Source organism: Panthera uncia, chromosome X (genome assembly GCF_023721935.1).
Source record: "Panthera uncia isolate 11264 chromosome X, Puncia_PCG_1.0, whole genome shotgun sequence".
Classification (NCBI taxonomy): Eukaryota; Metazoa; Chordata; class Mammalia; order Carnivora; family Felidae; genus Panthera; species Panthera uncia.
The window spans coordinates 54,554,105-54,579,912 of NC_064817.1; the positions used below are offsets into that span (position 1 = coordinate 54,554,105).

Consider the following 25,808-nt stretch of genomic DNA (forward strand, 5'->3'; position numbering starts at 1 on the left):
AGAGAGAGAGAGAGAGAGAGAGAGAGAGAGAGAGAATCCCAAGCAGGTTCCATGCTCAGTGCAGAGCCCTACAAAGGGCTCAATCCCACGACCCTGGGACCATGACCTGAGTCGAAATCAAGAGTCAGAGAATCAACTGACTGAGCCACCCAGGTGTTCCTCTAATGTTTAGTTGAACTCAACAAGGGAACAGAAAGGAAGGGAAATATGTTGGCAGAGATGTGGTGACAGTTTGTTCCAGATCTGAAGAATAATATGAAAGAAGAAATTAACAGAAGGAAGGAAATAAACAGCAGGAAGGATTTTATACGATTTGGAAAGAAAAGCTGGCAAATATGGGAAATTGGGAAGTTTTCTTTGTCTAGGTAAGAGATAATAAGCAGAGAGATCTAGATTTTAAAATCATACCAAAATGCTACTGGTCTAACTTAGAGACAATTTTCTTAGCTTGGAAGAAAGATGGTAAAAAACTAAAGATAAACCAATACTCTGGTCCATGGGAGACAGGGATGTTGATGTTGGTATTTCTTAAAAGGGGTAAGATTTACGAAGCTAAGAGTGGAATTCAGGCAAAGGCAGTAATTCTGTCTTCTTGTTAAAATTCAGTTACTGATAAAATATTTAAGGGTGTGGGCCAAAGAAAGCAAATCCAATTAGAGTGAAGAAAAACAAGCCAAGTAAATAATCAGATGGTTATCAAAGCTGTGGAGGTAGATGAATTCTTCCTTAGAGAATGTGTAAAAGGAAACAAAAATAGAAAAAAATCTCATTCTTATAGGCCACATATGATTGCAGGGAGATGATAAAGAATAGCTAAAAACAGATTCAGAAAGAGTGGTCCATGGAAAGAGACATTTTAAAAGAAGAGATATTCAATCTTTTTAAAAGAAGAGGCCAAGCCAAATGTGACCTTTCCTTAGGGAGGAATGAGCCATTACAAACCTTTGAAATCAAGATGCTGCTGGAAAGGATGAAAGGATTCTTTAAAGAGAATCAGAAAGAACTGCATCAGGGAAGGCAAACACACCAAATGGCACACTAAACTCTTCCTTGTGTTTTCTTTGAAGGTTGCACATTACCTGTTCAGAAGTTGTTGAAGCTTTTCTCCCTTGCTCTAGATCAACTGCAGCTGCCATAAGTAAACATGTTTTCTGTGCAATCAGAATTACTTGATCAGAAGGACAAAACCGGGACAGCTGATAAGAAATAACCAGAACATCAATGAATAGTGCGAATTCTGCCAGGTGAACACAAACAATCAAAATGAATATCAGCAACATCCTGTCTGAATGAAAAAATTCAGCTGGAAAAACACACCTCACCTTATACAGACTGTAACACTGATTTACGGTTTTAATTTTATATTACTTTCCATTGTTTTTAAGGAACTTTCTAGAGATAAAAAGCTTCATGTCTTCACAATTTTCTTATCTTCCCAGTGATAAGTACTGTCATTTGGCCCTGTATTTCTATCTAGTGATTTACTTCTTGCTTTATGTTGTAATTTCTAAGTGAGTTTTCCCCTGGCAAATAGATTTCTCCTTTGTATTGAATAGAGCTGAAAATACCACACATATTGTCATGGTTGAAAGAGACAATACCAAATCTTGACAGGCATTAGGATAACCTAATCATTAAACCTTGTCCTCTAACTTTAGAAAAAGCTCCCAGCTTTTACTACAATAAACCACTGGGCCACTTCGGATTCTTACATAGAACCCTGCTAGTACTATCAAAAATGTTCAAACTAAAACTAATTTATTTCACCTAATTTAAATAGCAATTATACCTAAGCTGTGAAAGACTATTTCTTTTTTTTTTTTAATTTTTTTTTTAATGTTTATTTATTTTTCAGACAGAGAGAGACACAGCATGAACGGGGGAGGGGCAGAGAGAGAGGGAAACACAGAATCCGAAGCAGGCTCCAGGCTCTGAGCCATCAGCCCAGAGCCCGACGCGGGGCTCGAACCCGCGGACCGCGAGATCGTGACCTGAGCCGAAGTCAGATGCCCAACCGACTGAGCCACCCAGGCGCCCCGAAAGACTATTTCTTAATCTCTCAGAATGTTTAGTGATCATAATCATCACTGTCATTGAATTAACAGCATTTCAAAACACCCAATATCTCTAGGTCTCAGGTTACTCGTATTTAAAATGAGGGAGTATACTAGATTAGCTCTATAGTTCATTTCAGTTCTAAAACTCTTAACATTTCATCTATATCAACATATCAGACTGTGTACTCCTCAATGTGTAAGACAGATATTCTTAGCCCCTCTTTTTTTATTCTCTCATCAATATTGTTTCCTTTCTGGCATTTGATCTCTCCAACTTGGAGGCTAATGACTGTTTTAAAATGTTTCTAATTGCAAAATAATCTTACAAATACTTATACCCAGAACCTGTTCTAGGAAAAATTATAAAGTAGGCCTAAGATTCTTAGCATTCTTTTCACATCCTGATGACCCCAGTTGCCTATTCTATACTCCTATTGACTTATAACTGTTCCAAAACTTTATTAGTTGACAACTTAGAGTATTCCAATCCTAAAGAGAGTTATATTTTAATATAGGACTCTGAGAGACTGAAATTCCTTCAAAAGTAAGGGAATAAGTCCCTTATGGTAGAACTTTAGGTTCCCTGATTGTTGTTCGTGCTATTTTGGTATGGGGAGACCTGCTCCATGTTTGCACATTGTTCCCCTAGGGATCTAATTCTCCGTAGGCCATTCCTGTTTAGATGTGTATTCTAAAAGTTCCCAGTGTAAAAGTCAATACCACTCTATATTTAGTCCTTGGCCATAGCCAGAGTGGACATACCCTTGTTGCGGTCCCTTCATGAGATTCTTATTAGAAGAGACTTACCTTGTAAGAAAGGATGAAAAACTCTCTCATTGTCACTGGGTCTTTGTCGCATTGCACAGCCAAATTCCAAGCTGAAAGTTAACAAATATGAAATGTAATTATGGAAATCTACTCTTTAATCTGTACCATTATAATCTTCACTACCTGCATCTTTAATATTAATACGCTGAGGTATTTCTTGGGTTAAAAAAGCTAACTTTAGATTTTTAGAGAATTTTTTTTCCAGGTAAATTTAAAGACTTCTGTCACTTCCAATCTTTGATTCTAGCCAATAACTAATGGAGGTAGTGCTGAATATTTTTTAAAAACTGGGGACATACGATATGTTCTTAGATGGAATAAATCTATCTAAAAAATAAGGATCACCAAGGAGCTCACCACTGGAATTGATAAAAGTATGTTAAAATTCAGCAAAGGGTAGAACTGATACATGAATTCAGCAAAGTTGCAGGATACAAAATCAATGTACAGAAATCAGTTGCATTCTTATACACTAACAATGAAGCAACAGAAAGACAAATAAAGAAACTGATCCCATTCACAATTGCACCAAGAAGCATAAAATACCTAGGAATAAATCTAACCAAAGATGTAAAAGATCTGTATGCTGAAAACTATAGAAACCTTATGAAGGAAATTGAAGAAGATATAAAGAAATGGAAGGACATTCCCTGCTCATGGATTGGAAGAATAGATATTGTCAAAATGTCAATACTACCCAAAGCTATCTACACATTCAATGCAATCCCAATCAAAATTGCACCAGCATTCTTCTCGAAACTAGAACAAGCAATTCTAAAATTCATATGGAACCACAAAAGGCCCCGAATAGCCAAAGCAATTTTGAAGAAGAAGACCAAAGCAGGAGGCAGCACAATCCCAGACTTTAGCCTCTACTACAAAGCTGTCATCATCAAGACAGCATGGTATTGGCACAAAAACAGACACATAGACCAATGGAATAGAATAGAAACCCCAGAACTAGACCCACAAACATATGGCCAACTCATCTTTGACAAAGCAGGAAAGAACATCCAATGGAAAAAAGACAGTCTCTTTAACAAATGGTGCTGGGAGAACTGGACAGCAACATGCAGAAGGTTGAAACTAGACCACTTTCTCACACCATTCACAAAAATAAACTCAAAATGGATAAAGGACCTGAATGTGAGACAGGAAACAATCAAAACCTTAGAGGAGAAAGCAGGAAAAGACCTCTCTGACCTCAGCCGTAGCAATCTCTTACTCGACATATCCCCAAAGGCAAGGGAATTAAAAGCAAAAATGAATTACTGGGACCTTATGAAGATAAAAAGCTTCTGCACAGCAAAGGAAACAACCAACAAAACTAAAAGGCAACCAACGGAATGGGAAAAGATATTTGCAAATGACATATCGGACAAAGGGCTAGTATCCAAAATCTATAAAGAGCTCACCAAACTCCACACCCGAAAAACAAATAACCCAGTGAAGAAATGGGCAGAAAACATGAATAGACACTTCTCTAAAGAAGACATCTGGATGGCCAACAGGCACATGAAAAGATGCTCAACGTCGCTCCTTATCAGGGAAATACAAATCAAAACCACACTCAGATATCACCTCACGCCAGTCAGAGTGGCCAAAATGAACAAATCAGGAGACTATAGATGCTGGCGAGGGTGTGGAGAAACGGGAACCCTCTTGCACTGTTGGTGGGAATGCAAATTGGTGCAGCCACTCTGGAAAGCAGTGTGGAGGTTCCTCAGAAAATTAAAAATAGACCTACCCTATGGCCCAGCAATAGCACTGCTAGGAATTTATCCAAGGGATACAGGAGTACTGATGCATAGGGGCACTTGTACCCCAATGTTTATAGCAGCACTCTCAACAATAGCCAAATTATGGAAAGAGCCTAAATGTCCATCAACTGACGAATGGATAAAGAAATTGTGGTTTATATACACAATGGAGTACTACATGGCAATGAGAAAGAACTTAATATGGCCCTTTGTAGCAACGTGGATGGAACTGGAGAGTGTGATGCTAAGTGAAATAAGCCATACAGAGAAAGACAGATACCATATGTTTTCACTCTTATGTGGATCCTGAGAAACTCAACAGAAACCCATGGAGGAGGGGAAGGAAAAAAAAAAAAAGAGGTTAGAGTGGGAGAGAGTCAAAGCATAAGAGACTGTTAAAAACTGAGAACAAACTGAGGGTTGATGGGCGGTGGAAGAGAGGGGAGGGTGGGTGATGGGTATTGAGGAGGGCACCTTTTGGGATGAGCACTGGGTGTTGTATGGAAACCAATTTGACAATAAATTTAATATATTGAAAAAAAATAAAAATAAAAATAAAAAAAAATAAAGTTCAGCAAAGGGGACAGAAGTTTTTTGAGGAAATAATAGCTGAGAACTTCCTTAATCTGGAGAAAGAAACATACAAATCCAGGAGGCACAGAGAACTCCCACGTAAATCAACAAAGCAGGATAACATCAAGACATACTGTAATTAAATTTGTAATTAAATTAGCAAGTCAGAAGGGAGTGGGGTATGATATATTCAACATGCTGAATGAGAAAAATCTGTAGCCAAGAATACTGTATCCAGCAAGGCTATCATTCAAAATAGAAGGAGAGATAAAGAGTTTCCTCAAACAAAAACTAAAGCAGTTTGTGACCACTAAACCAACCCTGAAAGAAATATTAAAGGGGACTCTAAGTGGGAAAGAAAGACCAAAAGCAACAAAGACTAGAAATATTAGGGAAAATCTCCAGAAACAATGACAAAACAAGTAATAAAGTGGCACTACATATCTATCAATAATTATTACTGTGAATGTAAATGGACTAAATGCTCCAATCAACGCACAGGGTGTCAGAATGAAAAAAAAAACAAGACCCAGTTTTGTTTTTATGCGCCTACAAGAGACTCATTTTAGACCTAAAGACACCTACAGATTGAAATGAGGTGATGGAGAAATATTTATCATGCAAATGGAAGTCAAAAGCAAGCCAGAGTAGCAATACTTATATTAGACAAACTAAATGTTTTTTTTAATATAATTCGTTGTCAGATTGGATTACATACAACATCCAGTGCTCATCCCAACAGGTGCCTTCCTCCATGCCCAGCACCCATTTTCTCCTCTCCCTCACCCCTTCCCATCCACCCTCAGTTTGTTCTCTGTATTTAAGAATCTCCTGTGGTTTGCCTCCCTCCCTCTCTGTAGACAAACTAAATTTTAAACCAAAGACTCTAACAAAAGATGAACAAAGATACTATATTATAAGAAAGGGGACTATCCATCAAGAATATCTGACAGTCCTAAATATTTATGCCCCCAACTCGGAACACCCAAATATATATAACAATTACTAGGAAACATAAAGGAACTTATTGATAAATAACACAATAGTAGGGGACTTTAACACTCCACTTAGGGCAATGGACATATCATCTAAGCAGAAAATCAACAAGGAAACAATGGCTTTGAATAACACACTAGTTTAGATGGACTTAACAGATATATTCAGAACATTTCATCCTAAAGCAACAGAATACACATTTTTTTCAAGTGTACATAAGACATTCTCCAGAACATATCACATACTAGGTCACAAATCAGGCCTCAGCAAGTACAAAAAGACTAAGATCATACCAGGCATATTTTCTGACCACAACACTATGAAATTTGAAGTCAACCACAAGATACAAATTGGAACAACCACAAACACATGGAGATTAAACAACATGCTACTAAAGAACGAATGGGTCAACCAGGAAATCAGGGAAGAAATTAAAAAATACATGAAAACAAATGAAAATGAAAACATAATGGTCCAAAACCTTTGGGATGCAGCAAAAGTGGTCTTAAAAGGGAAGTATAACAATACAGGCCTACCTGAAGAAGCAAGAAAAATCTCAAATAAACAACCTAACCTTACACTTAAAGTAGCTAGAAAAACAACAACAAATGAAGCCTAAAGCCAAAGAAGGAAATAATAAAAATTAGAACAGAAAGAAATTATATAGAAACTACAAAAACAGTATAACAAACCAATGAAGCTAGGAGCCGGTTCTTTGAAAAAATTAATAAAGTTGATAAACCGCTAGCCATACTTATCAAAAAGAAAAGAGAAAGGACGCAAATAAATAAAATCACAAATGAGAGAGGAGAAATAACAACCAACACCACAGAAATACAAACAATTATAAAAGAATATTATGAAAAATTATATGACAACAAATTGGACAACCTAGAATAAATGGATAAATTCCTAAAAACATATAAACTACCAAAACTGAAACAGGAAGAAATAGAAAACTTGAACAGACACATAACCAGCAAAGAAATTGAATCAGCAATCAGAAAACTCCCAGCAAACAAAAGTCCAAGGCCAGACAGCTTCACAGGGGAATTCTACATAACATTTAAAGAAGAGCTAATGGGGTGCCTGGGTGGCTCAGTCAGTTAAGTGTCAGACTTCAGCTCAGGTCATGATCTCACAGTTCGTGAGTTTGGGCCCCATGTTGGGCTCTGTGCTGACCACTCAGAGCCTGGAGCTGGCTTCAGATTCTGTATTTCCCTCTTTCTCTCTCTGCCCTTCCCCTGCTTGCGCTGTCTCTCTCTCTCAAAAATAAACATTAAAAGAAAATTTTAAGAAAACAAATAAAGAAGAGCTAACATCTATTCTTCTCAAACTATTCTAAAAAACTAGAAATGTAAAGAAAACTTCCAAATTCATTCTATGAGGCCAGCATTACCCAAAACCAGACAAAGAATCCACCAAAAAAGAGAATGATAGGTCAATATCTCTGATGCACATGGATGTGAACAATTCTCAACAAAATCCTAGCAAATTGAATCCAACACCACATTAAAAGAATCATTTACTATGATCACATGGGATTTATTCCTGGTCTGCAAGAGTAGATCAATATTTGTAAATCAATCAATATGATACACCACATTAAAAAAAAATTCATTAAGCAATCAATGTGATATACCACATTAATAAAAGAAAGGATAAGAAACATGATCCTTTCAATAGATGCAGAAAAAGCATTTAACAAGGTACAACAACTATTCATGATAAACACCCTCAATAAAGTAGGGATAGAGAGAACATATTTCAAACTTATAAAGGCCATATATGAAACACCCACAACTAATATCATCCTTGATGGGGAAAAACTGAGAGCTATTCATCTATGCTCAGGAACAAGACAGGGATGTCCACTCTCACCACTGTTATTTAACATAGTTCTGGAAGTCCTAGCCACATTTTTTTGGAGTCTACCAAAAAATTGCTAGAACTGATACACAATTTCCTTAAAGTCACAGGATACAAAATCAATGTACAGAAATCTATTGCATTTCCATACACCAATAATGAAGCAGCTGAAAGAGAAATCAAGGTATTAATCCCATTCATAATTTCATCCAAAACCATAAGATACCGAGGGATGAACATAACCAAAGAGATAAAAGGCTTGTACTCTGACAACTATAAAATACTGATGAAAGAAACTGAGGATGACACAAAGAAATGGAAAGACATTCCACGCTCATAGATTGGAAGAACAAATATTGTTACAATATCTATACTACCTAAAACAATCTACACATTTAATGCAATCCCTATTCAAAATACCACCAGTATTTTTCACAGAGCCAAAACAAACATACCTAAAATTTGAATGTAACTGCAAAAGACCCTAAATAGCCAAATATTTTCAATATTTTGAAAAAGAAAAGCAAAGCCAGAGGCATCACAATTCCAGAATTCTGGTTATATTACAAAGTTGTAGTGATCAGTTCAGTATGTTACTGGCACAAAAACAGACACATATAGATCAATGGAACAGAAGAGAAAACCCAAAAATGAACCCACAACTATATGGTCAACTAATCTTCGACAAATCAGGAAAGAATACCCAATGGAAAAAGAGTCTCTTCAACAAATGGTGTTGACACAACTGGACAGCAACATGCCAAAGTATGGAACTGGACCACTTTCTTACACCATCATGAAAATAAATTCGCCACCATGTAAATAAAAAGTGGGTGCAAGACCTAATTGTGAGACAGGAAACCATCAAAATCCTAGAGAACACAGGCAGTAACCACTTTGACAATGGCCATAAGCAACTTCTTTCTAGATATCTCTCTGGATGCCAGGGAAACAAAAAGCAAAAGAAACTATGAGGAGTACATCAAAATAAAAAGCTTCTGCACAGCAAAGAAAACAATCAACAAAACTAAAAGGCAACCTATGAAATGAGAGAAGGTATTTGCAAATGACACATCTGATAAAAGGTTAGTATCCAAAATATATAAACAACTTATACAACTTAACACACCAAAAACAAATAACCCAATTAAAAAATGGGCAGAAGACATGAATAGACATTTTTCCAAAGAAGACATCCAGATGGCCAACAGACAAATGAAAAGATGCTCAATATCACTCATCATCAGGGAAATACAAATCAAAAGTACAGTGAGATACCACCTCACACCAGTCAGATTGCCTAAAATTAACAACACAGGAAAACAACAGATATTGGCAAGGATGTGGAGAAGGGGGAACTTTCTTACACTGCTGGTCAGAATGCAAACTGGTGCAGCCACTCTGGAAAAAAGTATGGAGGTTCCTCAAAAAGTTAAAAATAGAGCTACACTACAATCCAGCAATTGCACTAGCAGGTATTTACCCAAAGGATACAAAATACTGAACAGAGGGAAATAAAAAAGAGAGGCAAACCATTAAACAGATTCTTGACTATAGAGAACAAACTCAGGGTTATCGGAGGGAGGTGGGTGGGGGATGAGTTAAATAGGTGATGGGTATTATGGAGGGCACTTGTGATGAGCACTGGGTGTTGTATGTACGTAATGAATCACTAAATTCTACAACTGAAACTAATATTACACTATATATTAACTACTGGAATTTAAAAACTTGAAAAGAAAAAAAAATCAGCAAAGAACACAATACACTAGAATCAAAGGATGAAGAAAATTGCTGGAAAGATTCATATCTTTCATAGAGCACTGGAAGACCCCATTAGGCAACATTTAGTATAATCTTCACATTGGAAAATGAAAATGAAAATGAAAAGTCAGTAAAAGAAGTATTGGAAAATAACTTTTCAAACGTCCAAAAGATCTAAGTCATTGATCCTTTATGTAGTTTAAATATCTGTTATTTTCCATTATTTCCATAGGTTTTTTAGAAGCCAGACCAATGTGTTTATTCCATTTTCTCCTAGATTAGAGCCCCAGTAAATCCTGTAAAGTAGAAAAAGATTCATGTAGAATGAGTCTACTTTGTGACATTGCTGGTTAATTGCTCTTGATTACTTATCACTGTAGTTACCACCTCCACAATTTCTGTACTTGATTTTAGCCAAAAGGCTGAGAAGGAATTGCCTCCACAATTTTTAAAATGGTTTTACTGAAATTAAACCTACAAAAAGTAAATTACACAACATATAATTGGACATCTTGATTAATTTTCAAAGTGAATATATCCATGTAACCAATCCAGATCAAGACAGATCTTGATTATTAGCAAAAACTCAGAAGCAACCCAATTACCCCTTTTCAAGTCCAACCCTTTTTAAGGGTAACCACCATCTTGAGCTCTAATATCATCAATTAGTTTTGCCTGCTTTTTTTGCTACATATAAATAGAATCCATGTCTGACTTCTGTTCAACATTAGTTTGTGAGATTCATCCATTTTGTTGCATGTAGTTTATTACTTGTTTATTTATTTTAAGTAATCTCTATGCCCAACATACGGCTGGAATTCATGACCTTGAGATCAAGAGTCGTATGGTGTACTGACTGAGCCAGCCAGGCGCTCTGAATGTAGTTTATTCTGATAAATCAAACTTAGAGATAAGTTAGGCATTCTAGACCAAATTTAGGAGCACACCCTTGGGAATTTGCAGTTATAATTCATCATTTTATTCTTAGACCCATTTCTAGAGAAAAAGAAAACTAACATTTATTAAGTACCTACTATGTCCCAGGTACATACACAGTTTTACTTAAAATCCTTAGTAGCCTTATAAAGTATGTTTAATTGTTCCCCTTTTATAAATAATGAAATTGAGATTAATTTATCCTTGTACCCATAGCTACAAATAAAAGAGCCAGAATTTGAATCCATATATTTCTGATTCTATACATAGCCACGGAATTTCCTTTTACCTATTTTTCGAAACCACTGAGCTTCATTAACCGTTGAGTCTTCAGTCGAGTTCTCGTCATGAAAAGAATGAGCAATTTTCAGGACTGCTGCAATGAACAGAAAGATTTTATATTTGAAGTCTTTTACTTTAATCTTTAGCAAAATTGTTAATACTGCCTTAAAAATTCAAACATGAATTTGAAAGTAGAACGTTCTTTTGGTCTGTGTGTGTACAAGCCCATACCAAAAGTAATTAAAATGACAGCATTACCAAAGCTCTGAGAAGCCGTTAACTCAAATTTTCGGGAACAAACACATCTTTGGAGAGGTTTAAAATTTTAATTAGAGTAATCACTCAACACCTGAGGCAGAAAGATAGTATTTACATGTAAAGAAACCAAGAGTAGGAACAATCATTAAAAAGACTGAAATGGAGATAGAGAACTGGAAGAGTATCAATAGGTTGGCATTAATACTTACTGAGCTCCCAGAGCAAGCATGGTAAAGAACCAAAACATGCTGTCATCATCAGAAGGCATTCATTACATACCCACACCCCCTTCTGATAGAAAAGAATACCAACAAGCAAAGTTTAAAAGCTTTTAAACCACTTTGCTACATTTGACACCTTGTTGACAGATATTTGAGTTATAAAATTGAACAGCTGCAATAAATGGAATAGAGTTTCTAAGATAGGGACTTGGGAATGTGTTTGGACAAAAGGAAATCGGTACATGAGTAGCGGAAATAGGAAGACCGGTTAGACAAAAGAGACAGCGGGTAAGAAAGCATAGAGTTGGAAAAAAGAATTTGCTGTGGTGGCTAGGACGTTAGCTTGAAGTGCAGAGGGAAGAATTATTAATAGATAAGGGAGATGACATGGACTCGGGTAGTTAAACAAGTTTCAAAATAACAGAGTAAATAATCAAGTTTTGATTCAGAGGGCGTGAAAATTAAGCGGAAGGAAGGATGGAAAGAAGGAAGCAAGGAAGGGACGGAGGGAGGAAGGAAGGACATAAAGGTCTTTAAAACGAGTTGGAATAAAAAGAGAGCTGAAATCACATTTGGAGATGAATGTTAGTGATGACAAACTCTTCTCTGCTTGTGAATAAAGAAACCAAAGTAGACTGCTATGGCAAACATTAATAAAAGCATGAAGTTTAACTCAAACATGAAGTCTGAGTCCGTGTGCTCCATGTACTTGGAGAATTTAATAGAAGACAGAGGCAAGATGAAGAACTGAAAATAAACAAGATATTTACCTTTATTCAAGCAAGCCAAAAGTCGATCCATTTCTTTCTTCCTAAAAAATAAAGAGTGTTTTCTGACTGTTCCAAGGCTTTACTTATAAAAAAAAAAGTACCAAAAAGACACCCCAAGAGAGCTGCACAAAGACAACATAAAATTGTGAAGTTTATTGTTCAAGGCTCCAACCTATCATTTCAACACCATTTTTCCTCACTATATGATACTGTTTCTCATTCCCCAGTGCCCTCACAGTTTTTTTCTCTCTTCCCCTCTACCCCCACTCTCAGCAAAGCATTTCAATGGCTGGTAAGGTTTTATGACAGAGTCACAGAATTTTGGAGCAGATAGTGATCTTTGTGATGTTAAAGTTTTTTTTTTTTTTTTTTTGAAGAGGGGGAATTGGAACCCTTATTTCATTTTTTTTAAATATATGAAATTTGTTGTCAAATTGGTTTCCATACAACACCCAGTGCTCATCCCAAAAGATGCCCTCTTTAATACCCATCACCCACCCTCCCCTCCCTCCCCCCCCCATCAACCCTCAGTTTGTTCTCAGTTTTTAACAGTCTCTTATGCTTTGGCTCTCTCCCACTCTAACCTCTCTCTCTTTTTTTTTTTCCTTCCCCTCCCCATGGGTTCCTGTTAAGTTTCTCAGGATCCACATAAGAGTGAAAACATATGGTATCTGTCTTTCCCTGTATGGCTTATTTCACTGAGCATCACACTCTCCAGTTCCATCCACGTTGCTACAAAGGGCCATATTTCATTCTTTCTCATTGCCACATAGTACTCCATTGTGTATATAAACCGCAATTTCTTTATCCATTCGTCAGTTGATGGACATTTAGGCTCTTTCCATAATTTGGCTATTGTTGAGAGTGCTGCTATAAACATTGGGGTACAAGTGCCCCTATGCATCAGTACTCCTGTATCCCTTGGGTAAATTCCTAGCAGTGCTATTGCTGGGTCATAGGGTAGGTCTATTTTTAATTTTCTGAGGAACCTCCACACTGCTTTCCAGAGTGGCTGCACCATTGCATTCCCACCAACAGTGCAAGAGGTGGAACCCTTATTTCAAATAAGGTTTTATGAAAATCTACTATATGAGAAAAGATACAAGTTTAGTTGCTCTGGTTGAACCAGTGGTGGGTAGAGGCCTAGAGCCTCATCTTCCTGGAAGTCCATGAGGCAGTGCCACAGAATTTCCAGAGTTCTGAGGAATAGATTTTAAAAACCACTTATCCAGTCCAGATCCTTTATTTCACAGATGAGGAAATAGATCTGGAAATGGGGGATTATTTGTCCAAAGTCATGCAATTAATGACAATTTCAAGACTACTACACAGGTTCTTGACCCTTTGTCAAACTTCTTTAAGGGGTATATACATTTTAACAGAGGAAAACATGCCATTTTATTAAACAAAGGAATGAATATGGAAGTACTGGCCAACTCAACTAAGGAAGTTAACAGGAGATAGGGTAGAGCATACTATAAGACTAGCCTCATCATGAAGAGCTCTAGTATTATAATAAAAGTAGCAGCTTTCTCAGGGATAAATATTAGAAGTCTGGTTTTTATAAAGTAACTTCTTAAACTAAATTTTATTAATTTGAATTTCAGCTGCTCTAAAGTTGACTTCTTCACTTATTTAATTCAGTCACTATATAAAATAATCTAGTTAGGGTTCATTAATGCAAATAAATAGTATAAATAAGAATGAGGACCTGGAAAGGGATGTATATAGTCTATTTAAGAGACAAGTTGTGTAGAAAATTTTTAACATGTGAATTGTTATACTACTTAGGTAGATTCTGCTAAATGAAAACCATGGAATTTTTAGAAGAAAAAGGAACTTTAGAAATTACCCAGTCTAGCTTTATTTATTTATTCATTCATTCAAAAAAATTTTTAATGTTTATTTATTTTTTGAGAGAGAGAGACAGAGACAGAGTGTGAGCAGAGGGTGGGGGTGGGGGTTGCAGACAGAGGGAGACACAGAATCTGAAGCAAGCTCCAGGCTTTGAGCTGTCAGCATAGAGCCGAATGCGGAGCTCAAATTCAAGAACCGTGAGATCATGATCTGAGCTGAAGTCTGACGCTTAACCAACTGAGTCACCCAGGTGCCCCTGGCTTTTTTTATTTAACAGATGAAGAAAATAAAGCTTAGAGAAGTTAAATAAATTGTTGTTGTCTAATGTGAACCAGAGTTAGTGAAATAGCTAAAACTGGAACTCAATTCTTTGACTCTTCCATTGAATCGGGCTTAAAAAAAAAAAACAACCAACAAATTAATCTATTTGTTAAATAAGGTCCTGACTGCTATCTGAAAACACTGCTAGCAGATGTTCTTTATTACTGTATTTACTTGAAAACAATATAGGTATATATTTAAACAATTCTGTAATTTAAGTTATTATGAATTTAAACAGGATTCCTTTCCTTTCCCCATTTCCAAATTGTCTTTAATGAATGGGGTTTGACTATATGATACAATTACATGGAATATGAAGTGCTTTGTAAGACCAGTGCTAAAGATCTTCTTGTGAAGAACTGATATTCAGCCATTTCAATAAACTGAGGGAATATTATGTGTCACATACTGTCCTAGGTTTCAGAGATACAAAGATAAATACAAATAGTCCTAGCCCTCAAATAGCTGTTATAATCTATTAGCTATGTTTAGTCTCTGAGTTTCCTCTTTTATTTAAAAAAAATTTTAAGATGATTTTGTAAAGTTTTTTTTAAATTGAAGTATAATTGACACATAATGTTACTCTATTTTCAGGTGTACAACACAGTAACTGGACAAGTTTATACATCATGCATTGCTCACTACAAGTGTAGCTGCCATTAGTCACCATACAATGCTATCATCGTACCATTTTGTTTTTAAATTTTCTACTGTGGAAAATTCCCAAGATGTTTCTATGTTAACAGATAAATGAATCACCATGTACCCATTACTCAGTTTCAATAATTAGTAAACTCATCATCAATCTTATTTCAATGATACCTCCACCCACTCCTTTCCCTCCCCTACTATTTTTAAGCCAATTCCAGACATCACATCATTTCATTAATAAATATTTTAGGATGTATCTCTAAGAGATAGAAATTCCTTTAAAAGACATAACCACACTTCATCTTATGTCTAATGATTAATTTCTTAATATTATCAAATATGTGGTCATTATTAAAATTTCCAATTGTCTCTATCTTTTTGTATTTTTAGTTCAATTGGGTTCCCTCTTAATGTACTCATACAACCTATAAAGAAGAGGCCAAATTTATATTATAAAAAATAATGTCATCAGTCATATCAGTCAGACATTTCCTAAAGAATTCAGCTGAAAAAATGTATTGATCCCAAGTACAAATTATATATATAGGAAAAGCAAAGTATAGATACATTGTTACAGAGTTTTTATCTAAGCAGAGAATATAGAGATGAATAGTTACTTCTCTAAAAGTTATCCCTAAGCAAGACCTTGATGGAGTTTTCTTTCAAATCATTAGGAGGTAGTGGATTTTGTGAATGAAAAATTGGTGACCCAATTCTTCCACCAATTGTTAAGTTCCTGATGTCTTATGCCACAGAAGCTGTGAGCAGAAATGTATTTGAATACTCCTAGCTGAGCTAATACAGATTCACAATCAACAAGCCAACCAGGTTATACATTTCTGTGGGAAAGTAAGAGATATGACTATATATGCGTCATGTTAAGAAAGGGGGAAACTGGGGTGTCAGGGTGGCTCAGTTACTTAAGCGTCTGACTTCGGCTCCAGTCATGATCTCACAGTCCATGAGTTCGAGCCCTGCATCAGGCTCTGTGCTGACAGCTCAGAGCCTGGCGCCTGCTTAAGATTCTGTGTCTCCCTCTCTCTCTACCCCTCCCCTGCTTGCATTCTCTTTCTCTCTCTCTCAAAAATAAACATTAAAAAAATTAAATGGGTGAATTTTTAAAAAAGAGGGGGAAAACAGATGCAATGTCATAGTAAAATCATAGCTAATATTACTGAGAGCTTAGTAAGTGCTTGGCACTCTTTTTTTTTTTTTTTTGAGAGAGAAAGGGGAGGGAGAGAGGGAGAGGGAGAATCCCAAGCAGGCTCCATGCCCAGTGCAGGGCCTGACATGGGCTTGATCTCACAATTGTGAGATCATGACCCGAGCTGAAATTGTGAGTTGGACATTCAACAGACTAAGCCACCCAGGAGCCCCTTGGCACTCTTCTTTGAAGTGTTTTCACATATTTATTCATTGAGTCATAACAGCAACCCCAGAAAGTAGATACTATTATATTCTTATTTTACAGATGGGGAAACAAAAGCCCAGGTTACACATCTAATGAGTTGCAGAGATGGGCTATGAACCCAGGAAGACTGCCCCAGAGCCTATATTAATCTTACCCACAAGACTATACATCTCTCAACATAAGGTTTATACTGAAAGTTACTACAACTTTTCTAATGGCAAATACACCACTTCTACTGAAATAATGTACCTGCTTTCAGATTCTGACATCTGAGAAACTTTTGGAAGAGCCAGACGAAACAAACACCTGTATGATAAAGTAATACAAAAAAATGATGCTTAGGAAAAACATGTGAAAGAATATTTACCAAGTTATTAATCTTGATTATCCTAGGAGGCAGAAGTGAGAAAAGAGAGGGTAAGGAGGAGACTAAGTTTATTTTACTTATAGATCTTTGTATTGTTTTAATGATTGTAATGAAAACATAAATTTTATAATTTTGGAAGAGTAATTTAAGAAAATAATTTAAAACAGAAGTGATGCTTATGACGAATTCTTAAATAGTTCCCCAGTTTATATCCAAATCACCTGCTAGAACATCAGGTACAATGTAGAAATCTTACTATTTTTTTAAGGAAACTGGAACTGGCCTTTGGGTTCCACGTAAACTAGGATGACTGTTCTTTCAAGGGAATATGACAGCATCATGATGAACTGACAAAATAAGGTAGTTTATAAAGTTTCAAACCCTAAAAATCTTTTTAAAAATACCATCTAATCCTGAATGATTTTATATATTTATCTGAGGTGTACATCTATCTTTTGATAAACCTTTTGGTAAACCATTTTTCTTCACAGAAAGAGAGAGGGGAGAAATCAAATTCAATTGGTATCATTTTTTAACTTTAAGCATCCCTATCAAATTTCCAAGGACATTTCCCACAGAAATAGAAAAACAATCTTAAAATTCATATGGAAACACAAAATACCCTGAATAGCCAAAGCAACCTTGAGAAAGAAGAATAAAGCTAAAGACATCATGCTCCCTGATTTCAAACTATACTACAAAGCAACAGTACATTAGTAATCAAAACAGCATGGTAACAGCACAAAAAATAGTAACACAGACCAAAAGATAGACAGCCCAGAAATAATAAGAGAGCCAAAAATATTCAGTGGGGGAAAGAGAGTTTTTCAATAAATGTTGCTGGTAAAACTGGATATTCACATGCAAAAAAATGAAACTGGACCACTATCTTTCACTACTCACAAAAATTAACTTGAAATGGATTAAACACAGAAGACCTGAAAACAGTAAAACTCCTAAAAGAAAACATAGGGGAAAAGCTCCTTGACAATGATTTTTTGGATATGACACCCAAAGCACAAGCAACAAAAGCAAAAATAAACAATTGAGGCTACATCAAACTACAAAGCTTCTGCACAGCAAAGGAAACAAAATGAAAAGGCAATCTATGGAATAGGAGAAAATATTTACAAACCATGTATCTGATAAGGGGTTCATATACAAAACAAATAAGGAACATATACAACTCAATAGGGAAAAAAAAGCAAAAAATGTGATTAAAAAATGGGCAAAGGAGTTGAATAGACATTTTTCCTTTCTTTTTTTTTAAATATGAAGTTTATTGTCAAATTGGTTTCCATACAACACCCAGTGCTCATCCCAACAGGTGCCCTGTTCAATACCCATCACCCACCCTCTCCCCTCCTTCCCACTCCCCATCAACCCTCAGTTTGTTCTCAGTTTTTAACAGTCTCTTATGTTTTGGCTCCCTCCCTCTCTAACCTTTTTGTTTCCTTCCCCTCCTCCATGGTCTTCTGTTAAGTTTCTCAGGATCCACATAAGAGTGAAAACATATGGTATTTGTCTTTCTCTGTATGACTTATTTCACTTAGCGTAACACTCTCCAGTTCCATCCACGTTGTTACAAAAGGCCATATTTCATTCTTTCTCCTTGCCAAGTAGTATTCCATTGTATATATAAACCACAACTTCTTTATCCATTTATCAGTTGATGGACATTTAAGCTCTCTCCATAATTTGGCTATTGTTGAGAGTGCTGCTATAAACATTGGGATACAAGTGCCCCTATGCATCAGCACTCCTGTATCCCTTGGGTAAATTCCTAGCAGTGCTATTGCTGGGTCATAGGGTAGATCTATTTTTAATTTTTTGAGGAATCTCCACACTGTTTTCCAGAGCAGCTGCACCAGTTTGTATTTCCACCAACAGTGCAAGAGGATTCCCGTTTCTCCACATCCTTGCCAGCATCTATAGTCTCCTGATTTGTTCATTTTAGCCACTCTGACTGGCGTGAGGTAGTATCTGAGAGTGGTTTTGATTTGTATTTCCCTGGTGAGGAGCAACGTTGAGCATCATTACTTTGCTTCCTAAACCAGACAGAGACCCAGTAAAAAAAGAGAACTACAGGCCAATATCCCTGATGAATATGGAGGCAAAAATTCTCAATAAGATACTAGCAAATCGAATTCAACAGCATATAAAAAGAATTATTCACCATGATCAAGTGGGATTCATTCCTGGATGCAGGGCTGGTTCAACATTCACAAATCAATCAATGTGATACACCACATTAATAAAAGAAAAGATAAGAACCATATGATCCTGTCAATCGATGCAGAACAAGCATTTGACAAAATTCAGCATCCTTTCTTAATAAAAACCCTCGAGAAAGTCGGGATAGAAGGAACATACTTAAACATCACAAAATCCATTTATGAAAAGCCCACAGCTAATATCATCCTCAATGGGGAAAAACTGAGAGCTTTCCCCCTGAGATCAGGAACAAGACAGGGATGTCCACTTTCACTGCTGTTGTTTCACATAGTGTTGGAAGTCCTAGCATGAGCAATCAGACAACAAAAGGAAATCAAAGGCATCAAAATTGGCAAAGATGAAGTCAAGCTTTCACTTTTTGCAGATGACATATTATACATGGAAAACCCGATAGACTCCACCAAAAGTCTGCTAGAACTGATACATGAATTCAGCAAAGTCGCAGGATACAAAACCAATGTACAGAAATCAGTTGCATTCTTATACACCAATAATGAAGCAACAGAAAGACAATTAAAGAAAATGATCCCAGTCACAATTGCACCAAGAAGCATAAAATACCTAGGAATAAACCTAACCAAAGATGCAAAAGATCTGTATACTGAAAACTATAGAAAGCTTATGAAGGAAATTGAAGAAGACATAAAGAAATGGAAAAACATTCCGTGCTCATGGAATGGAAGAATAAATACTGTTAAGATTTCAATACTACCCAAAGCTATCTACACATTCAATGCAATCCCAATCAAAATTGCACCAGCATTCTTCTCGAAGCTAGAACAAGCAATCCTAAAATTTGTATGGAACCACAAAAGACCCCGAATAGCCAGAATAGACATTTTTCCAAAGAAGACATGCATGGTCAACAAATACATGAAAAGATGCTGAACATCACTAATCATCAGGGAAATGCAAATCAAGACCACACTGAGATATCACCTCACACCTGTTAGTATCAAAATGTAGAGGTAAGTGTTGGTGAGGATGTGGAAAAAAGGGAAACTATGAACACTGTTGGTGGAAATATAACTTGGTACAGCCACTGGAAAATAGCATGGAAGTTCCTCAAAAATTAAAAACAGAACTACCCTATGATCCAGCAATCCCACTTTTGGGTATAGATCTGAAGGAAAGAAAATCACTATCTTGAAGAGCTACCTGAACCCTCATGTACACTGCAGCATTATATACAACAGCCAAGACATGGAAATAACCTATGTCCATTGATAGATGAATGGATAAAGAAAATGTGATATTTACACACACACACACACACACACACACACACACACACAGACATACAACACACACACACACACAGGAATATTATTCAGCCATATAGAAAAAGGAAATCCTGCCTTTTGTGACAACGTGGATCAAGTTTGAGGGCATTGTGTTAAGTGAAAAGAAAGACAAATACTGTATTATCTCACTTACATGTTGAATCTTTAAAAAACAGCCAAACCCATAGAAGGAGAATAGAATGATGTTTGCTAGAAGGTGGGTGTGGAGGAAGGGTACAAACTTCAAATTCTACGATGCACAAGTTCTGGGGCTATAATGTAGAGCATGGTGACTATGGTTATTAAGAAGACTGTATTATGTATTTATTACATATTTGAAAGTTGGGAAGAGACGAAATCTTAAATGTTCTCACCAAACCCAAAGAAACTGTAATTTCTTGAGGTAATGAATATGTTAACTAATTCTGTTGTGCAAACCACTTCGCAGTATCAGGTTATACACCTTAAACTTACACAATATTATTTGTTGATTATATCTCAATAAAGCTTGGAAAAAAATTTAAAACAACAGTTGGTATAGTAGACCTGATCATATCAGCACCTTTTCGACAAAGCTTATAGATTAAGAATAAGATTTACAAGAAATCCTTCCACATCTATAGGATGTGAATTACTTACTTTAAAGCCGAAAGGACTTGTTGTGGGTCTTCTGAATATTGAGCTAAATATTCCAAAGCTTTTCCTGCCACAATTTGTTGTCCATTCTAAACAGGACAAATATAATATGTTAAATTATCTCTCAAAGTGATACTTAGAAAATGTTATCTATATTCCTGTCCATTAATGACAAGAAAAAATTCTGAATTTGTTCATTTTTTATTATCGAAAGAACTAATGCAAGATGGTAGAATGAAGAAATAACTCATTGACAAAAACAGAACAGGTCATGTTGGCCCCAGAAACCCACTCCTCCTTATCCATAAATACTCACTGCCTTGCCAACACTGCCTTGAATCCACTCAGACTAATCTTATTGTGCTCTTTATCCCAGTTTATTAGCAGTAACCAAAAGAACCCCGGACTCTCATTTCCAGCACTCCAATCATGATAAAGCTCTATAAATCCTTTCTTTTTTCCTCTTGTCCAATTTCTCCCCACCTCCCCCAAATCTTTCTACTACGGTCTCTGAAGTTCAGTTCATTTTCATCAAAATCTTCTCTAGGAGCAACATCTTCCCTAAAGTTCCCTCCACATTCTTTCTATAATGGAAATCTAGGTCCCACCAAGGATACTGCTTCCAAAAAGCCCTCTCAAGTAGTGGTGGTTTTTCTCAGATCTCCCTTCTATCCATGGACCTGGAGATGTAATAGGTGTCATTTTTGTTCTTCATTGCTGTTTTAAAATTATTCTCCCTTCTTCCTCCCTAAACTCCCCAGCTTTGAATTTCCTGTCATCAGACTATATCACCCACCACTCCTCATTGTGCTGATCTATCAGCTCTCAGGCCATTTCTTTTTATTTCTTGATGACCTATCTATTGCACAGTTATTTTCTCAAAAAACTTCTCCTGTCTTAGTTTTTGGCACTTTCAATATATAGATAGATGATCCTCCTAATATCCTTGTCTCTTATTTCCTTGAACTCTACTCTGTCACTTACCTTAGCTGTTCACTAGCATAGTCATCAATGGGACCCTATCGTTATTGTTGAGGGTCTTTTCATGTGTCTGTTGGCCATCTGGATGTCTTCTTTGGAGAAATATCTGTTCATGTCTTCTAACCATGGATTGTTTGTTTTTAGGGTATTGAGTTGTATCAGTTCTTTATATATTTTGGATACTAACCCTTTGTCGGATATGTCATTTGCAAATATCTTCTTCCATTCCACAGGTGGCCTTGTAGGTTTGTTGATTGCTTCCTTCACTGTGGAGAAGCTTTTTATTTTGATGGCGTCCCAATAGTTTATTTTTGCTTTTATTTCCCTTGCCTCAGGAGACATATCTAGAAAAATGTTCCTATGGCTGATGTCAGAGAAATTACTGCCTGTGGTCTCTTCCAGCATTTTTATGGTTTCAGATCTCACATTTAGGTCTTTAATTCATTTCGAGTTTATTTTTGTGTATGGTGTAAAAAAGTGATCCAGTTTCATTCTTTTGCATGTATCTGTCCAGTTTTCCCAACACTGTTTGTTGATGAGACTGTCTTTTTCCCATTGCATACTCTTTCCTCCTTTGTTGAAGATTAATTGACCATATAATTGTGGGTTTATTCCTGGGTTTTCTATTCTGTTCCATTGATCTCTATGTTGGACCCTGTCAATACTAATGGTTGCAAACCTTCCACACTCATAGTCAGGGCTGGGACTAAGGTGAGCTAGGTGACTGATGCAAGTGGGGCACCTAAGGTGCAAAATTTAAGGAAGCACTCGCTCTCAGGATCACGCAAGAACTAACTCTGCACTTGCATGACTCACAAAGTGAGTGCTTCCTTAAGTGCCTCCTTTCCTCACCCTAGTCCTGCACCCTGCTCTGCTTCCTGTATTCTACTTTCTGACCACTATCTCCTACCTTTCTAATTCACTCCTTTATATTCACTCTAGCAATCCTTCAACTGCACTTAAACCTCCAATCCATTCATGCTACTAATTTTTCATTGTCTCTCATCCCCTTGATGTCCTCCTCCATGGCCAGGTGAAATTCCATGGGAATTTATTATAACCAGTACCTTGTTCCTTGATTATCCTACTCCTCTTTTGCTTCATTGTATTCATCTGGCAAAACGACAAGCCTGGTTAAATTCAACTTTCCACTGACTTTTGTGCCTACATCCATGCAGCTGAAAGTGGCTGGATAAAAACCTGTATAACTATTTGTTTTATTTTAAAAATTCATCAAATAGGCCTTAATTCTTACTGGGCAAGCATCCCACACTACCTTTGTCATTCACTTTCTTGCTTTTCTGAATGATTAGTTTACACCTTATCCTAACTTCTCAAACTCCCCAACACCTCCTCTCCCATTCTCACTCTCAGGTGATGATCTTGTTTCCTATTTCGTTGAAAAAACTGAAGCAGCCAGGAAAAAAACTTCCAGATTACCACTACTACATTTATTCACACACCAGGGACCACACCACATACTCCAACTTCTCAACTGCTAGCATAGATGAACTATGCATGTTCTTTCCTAAAGCCAATCCCTGAATGTACACACTTGTGTCCATCACTTCCCCCCTGCTTAAGGACATTGCTCTAACAATTCTCCCTTTTCTCTCTCGCAATGTCAACTTTTTGTTCTCTTACTGGATCATTTCCATCAGCATATAAACATTCTCATTCATCTCAAACAAACAAACAAACCCTTGATCCTACTTCTCACAACCAACTGACCAATTTGTTTTCTTTGTAGCAAACTCCTCTAAGGACTTCCATTAATTATATCTTAAAAAGGAAAAGAGGTAAAAAAATCTTATAGATAAATACATAAGAATTACCTCTAGAGCAAATTGGGCAATTAAACTGAGAAGCGTGACAGGTGAATCTTTGTCCACACGTAGCGCATTCTCTTTTGGTACTACACCTGTTATTAACTTCTCTAATGTATTAATTGCCCGCAAAGCTGAAAAAGAAGGAAAGAGTTAAAAAAAAAAAAAAAGAAAAGGAGATATTCTTATCAAAGATAATAGCAATCTAGGGTTAATTATACCACAGTGACTTTGGAACTCATTTTAAGAGCAGTAACAGCTTTAAAATATTAGTTAATTTTCATAAATTCATCTAAATTGCTAAACTGTCAAGGAAGACTTGAATGTCAGAAAAATGCCCAATTGAGCAATTCACCCCTGTGAATTTATCCCATGGATATATTTGCAAAAGTGAACAAAAACATAAAAATATGTTCATCCTGCAATTTTTTTAAGAGTGCAATATAGGGGCAACCTAAACTCCATCAATGATGGATGGGCTAAATACATTTTGGTACACTCATAAAATGGATTATAAAACAGAACGAAAACTGAAAAACGAATGGTGGTATTACATTCAATTATATATCTTAAAGGTAGAATACAGTAAGTTAAGTATATGCACTACAGAACTTAAGTAACAATTAAAATAACACAACAAAGAGAGCTAATAAGCCAAAAATGAAATAAATACAATCATAAAAGGTACTCAATCCAGAAGAAAGTAGAAAAAAGAAAAGTGGCAAAAAAGAACAGGACGAACAGAAGACAAATAAGATGCTACATTTAAACCTAACCATATCAATAATCATGTTAAATAAAAATAGTCTTGGGGCGCCTGGGTGGCGCAGTCGGTTAAGCGTCCGACTTCAGCCAGGTCACGATCTCGCGGTCCGTGAGTTCGAGCCCGGCGTCAGGCTCTGGGCTGATGGCTCGGAGCCTGGAGCCTGTTTCCGATTCTGTGTCTCCCTCTCTCTCCGCCCCTCCCCCGTTCATGCTCTGTCTCTCTCTGTCCCAAAAATAAATAAAAAATGTTGAAAAAAATTAAAAAAAAAATAGTCTATATGACTTGAGTAAAAGGCAGATAGTCATGCTGAATTAAAGAAAGCAACTTTCGGGGCACCTGGGTGGCTCAGTCGGTTAAGCGTCCGACTTCGGCTCAGGTCACGATCTCGCGGTATGTGAGTTCGAGCCCCGCGTCGGGCTCTGTGCTGACTGCTCAGAGCCTGGAGCCTGTTTCAGATTCTGTGTCTCCCTCTCTCTCTGACCCTCCCCCGTTCATGCTCTGTCTCTCTCTGTCTCAAAAATAAATAAACGTTAAAAAAAAATTAAAAAAAAATGTTTAAAGAAAGCAACTTTCAACTATATGCTACCTACAAGAAACATACTTTAAACATAAAGACAAAATTAGTTAAAAGAAAAACCATGGGATAATATATATTATGGTAAAGGTAATCAAAAGAAAGCTGGAGTAGCTATAGTAATATCAGACAAAATGGATTTCAGAGCAAAGAATATTATCAGTGACAGAAAGTTACTCTGTGATGATAAGGAGTTAATTCATTTAACTCCTTAGATATTCAATCCTAAATATCTATGCATCAAATAACAACATATCAAAACACAAAGAACAAAATCTTATAGAACTACAAGGAAAAATGAACAAATCCACAATTGTATTCAAGGATTTCAGTACCTTCTCTTAATTGATAGAACAAGTAGTAAATCAGCAAGGATATAGTACACTTTACACTATTAATCAACTTGACCTGAATGTTATAAACATCTATAGTTTATATACATTTTTCTCAAGTGCACATTGAACATTTATAAATAAAGACAATATTCTGGGTCATATAACAAGCCTCAACATAATTAAAAGTATTAAGTCACATAAAGTTATGATCTTTGACTACATGATTTCAAATTTATTACACAGCTAAACTA

The 25,808-nt window shown here is 36.4% G+C and overlaps 1 protein-coding gene and 1 non-coding gene across 2 annotated transcripts in view; both read right to left on the bottom strand.

Moving 5' to 3' along the window:
- TEX11 (testis expressed 11) overlaps positions 1 to 25,808 on the bottom strand; it is a 247,613-nt gene that overhangs the window by 62,183 nt on the left and 159,622 nt on the right. Inside the window, exons 18-24 of the mRNA XM_049643926.1 lie at positions 23,892 to 24,016; positions 21,079 to 21,164; positions 16,804 to 16,860; positions 12,315 to 12,355; positions 11,073 to 11,159; positions 2,865 to 2,935; positions 1,080 to 1,196 (exon numbers count right to left, since the gene is read on the bottom strand). Coding sequence (XP_049499883.1) covers positions 1,080 to 1,196; positions 2,865 to 2,935; positions 11,073 to 11,159; positions 12,315 to 12,355; positions 16,804 to 16,860; positions 21,079 to 21,164; positions 23,892 to 24,016 — 584 coding nt within the window. The remainder of the gene's footprint in view (positions 1 to 1,079; positions 1,197 to 2,864; positions 2,936 to 11,072; positions 11,160 to 12,314; positions 12,356 to 16,803; positions 16,861 to 21,078; positions 21,165 to 23,891; positions 24,017 to 25,808) is intronic.
- TRNAR-UCG (transfer RNA arginine (anticodon UCG)) lies at positions 1,949 to 2,033 on the bottom strand. Its single transcript has one exon. It is a non-coding gene; the product is annotated as a tRNA-Arg (tRNA).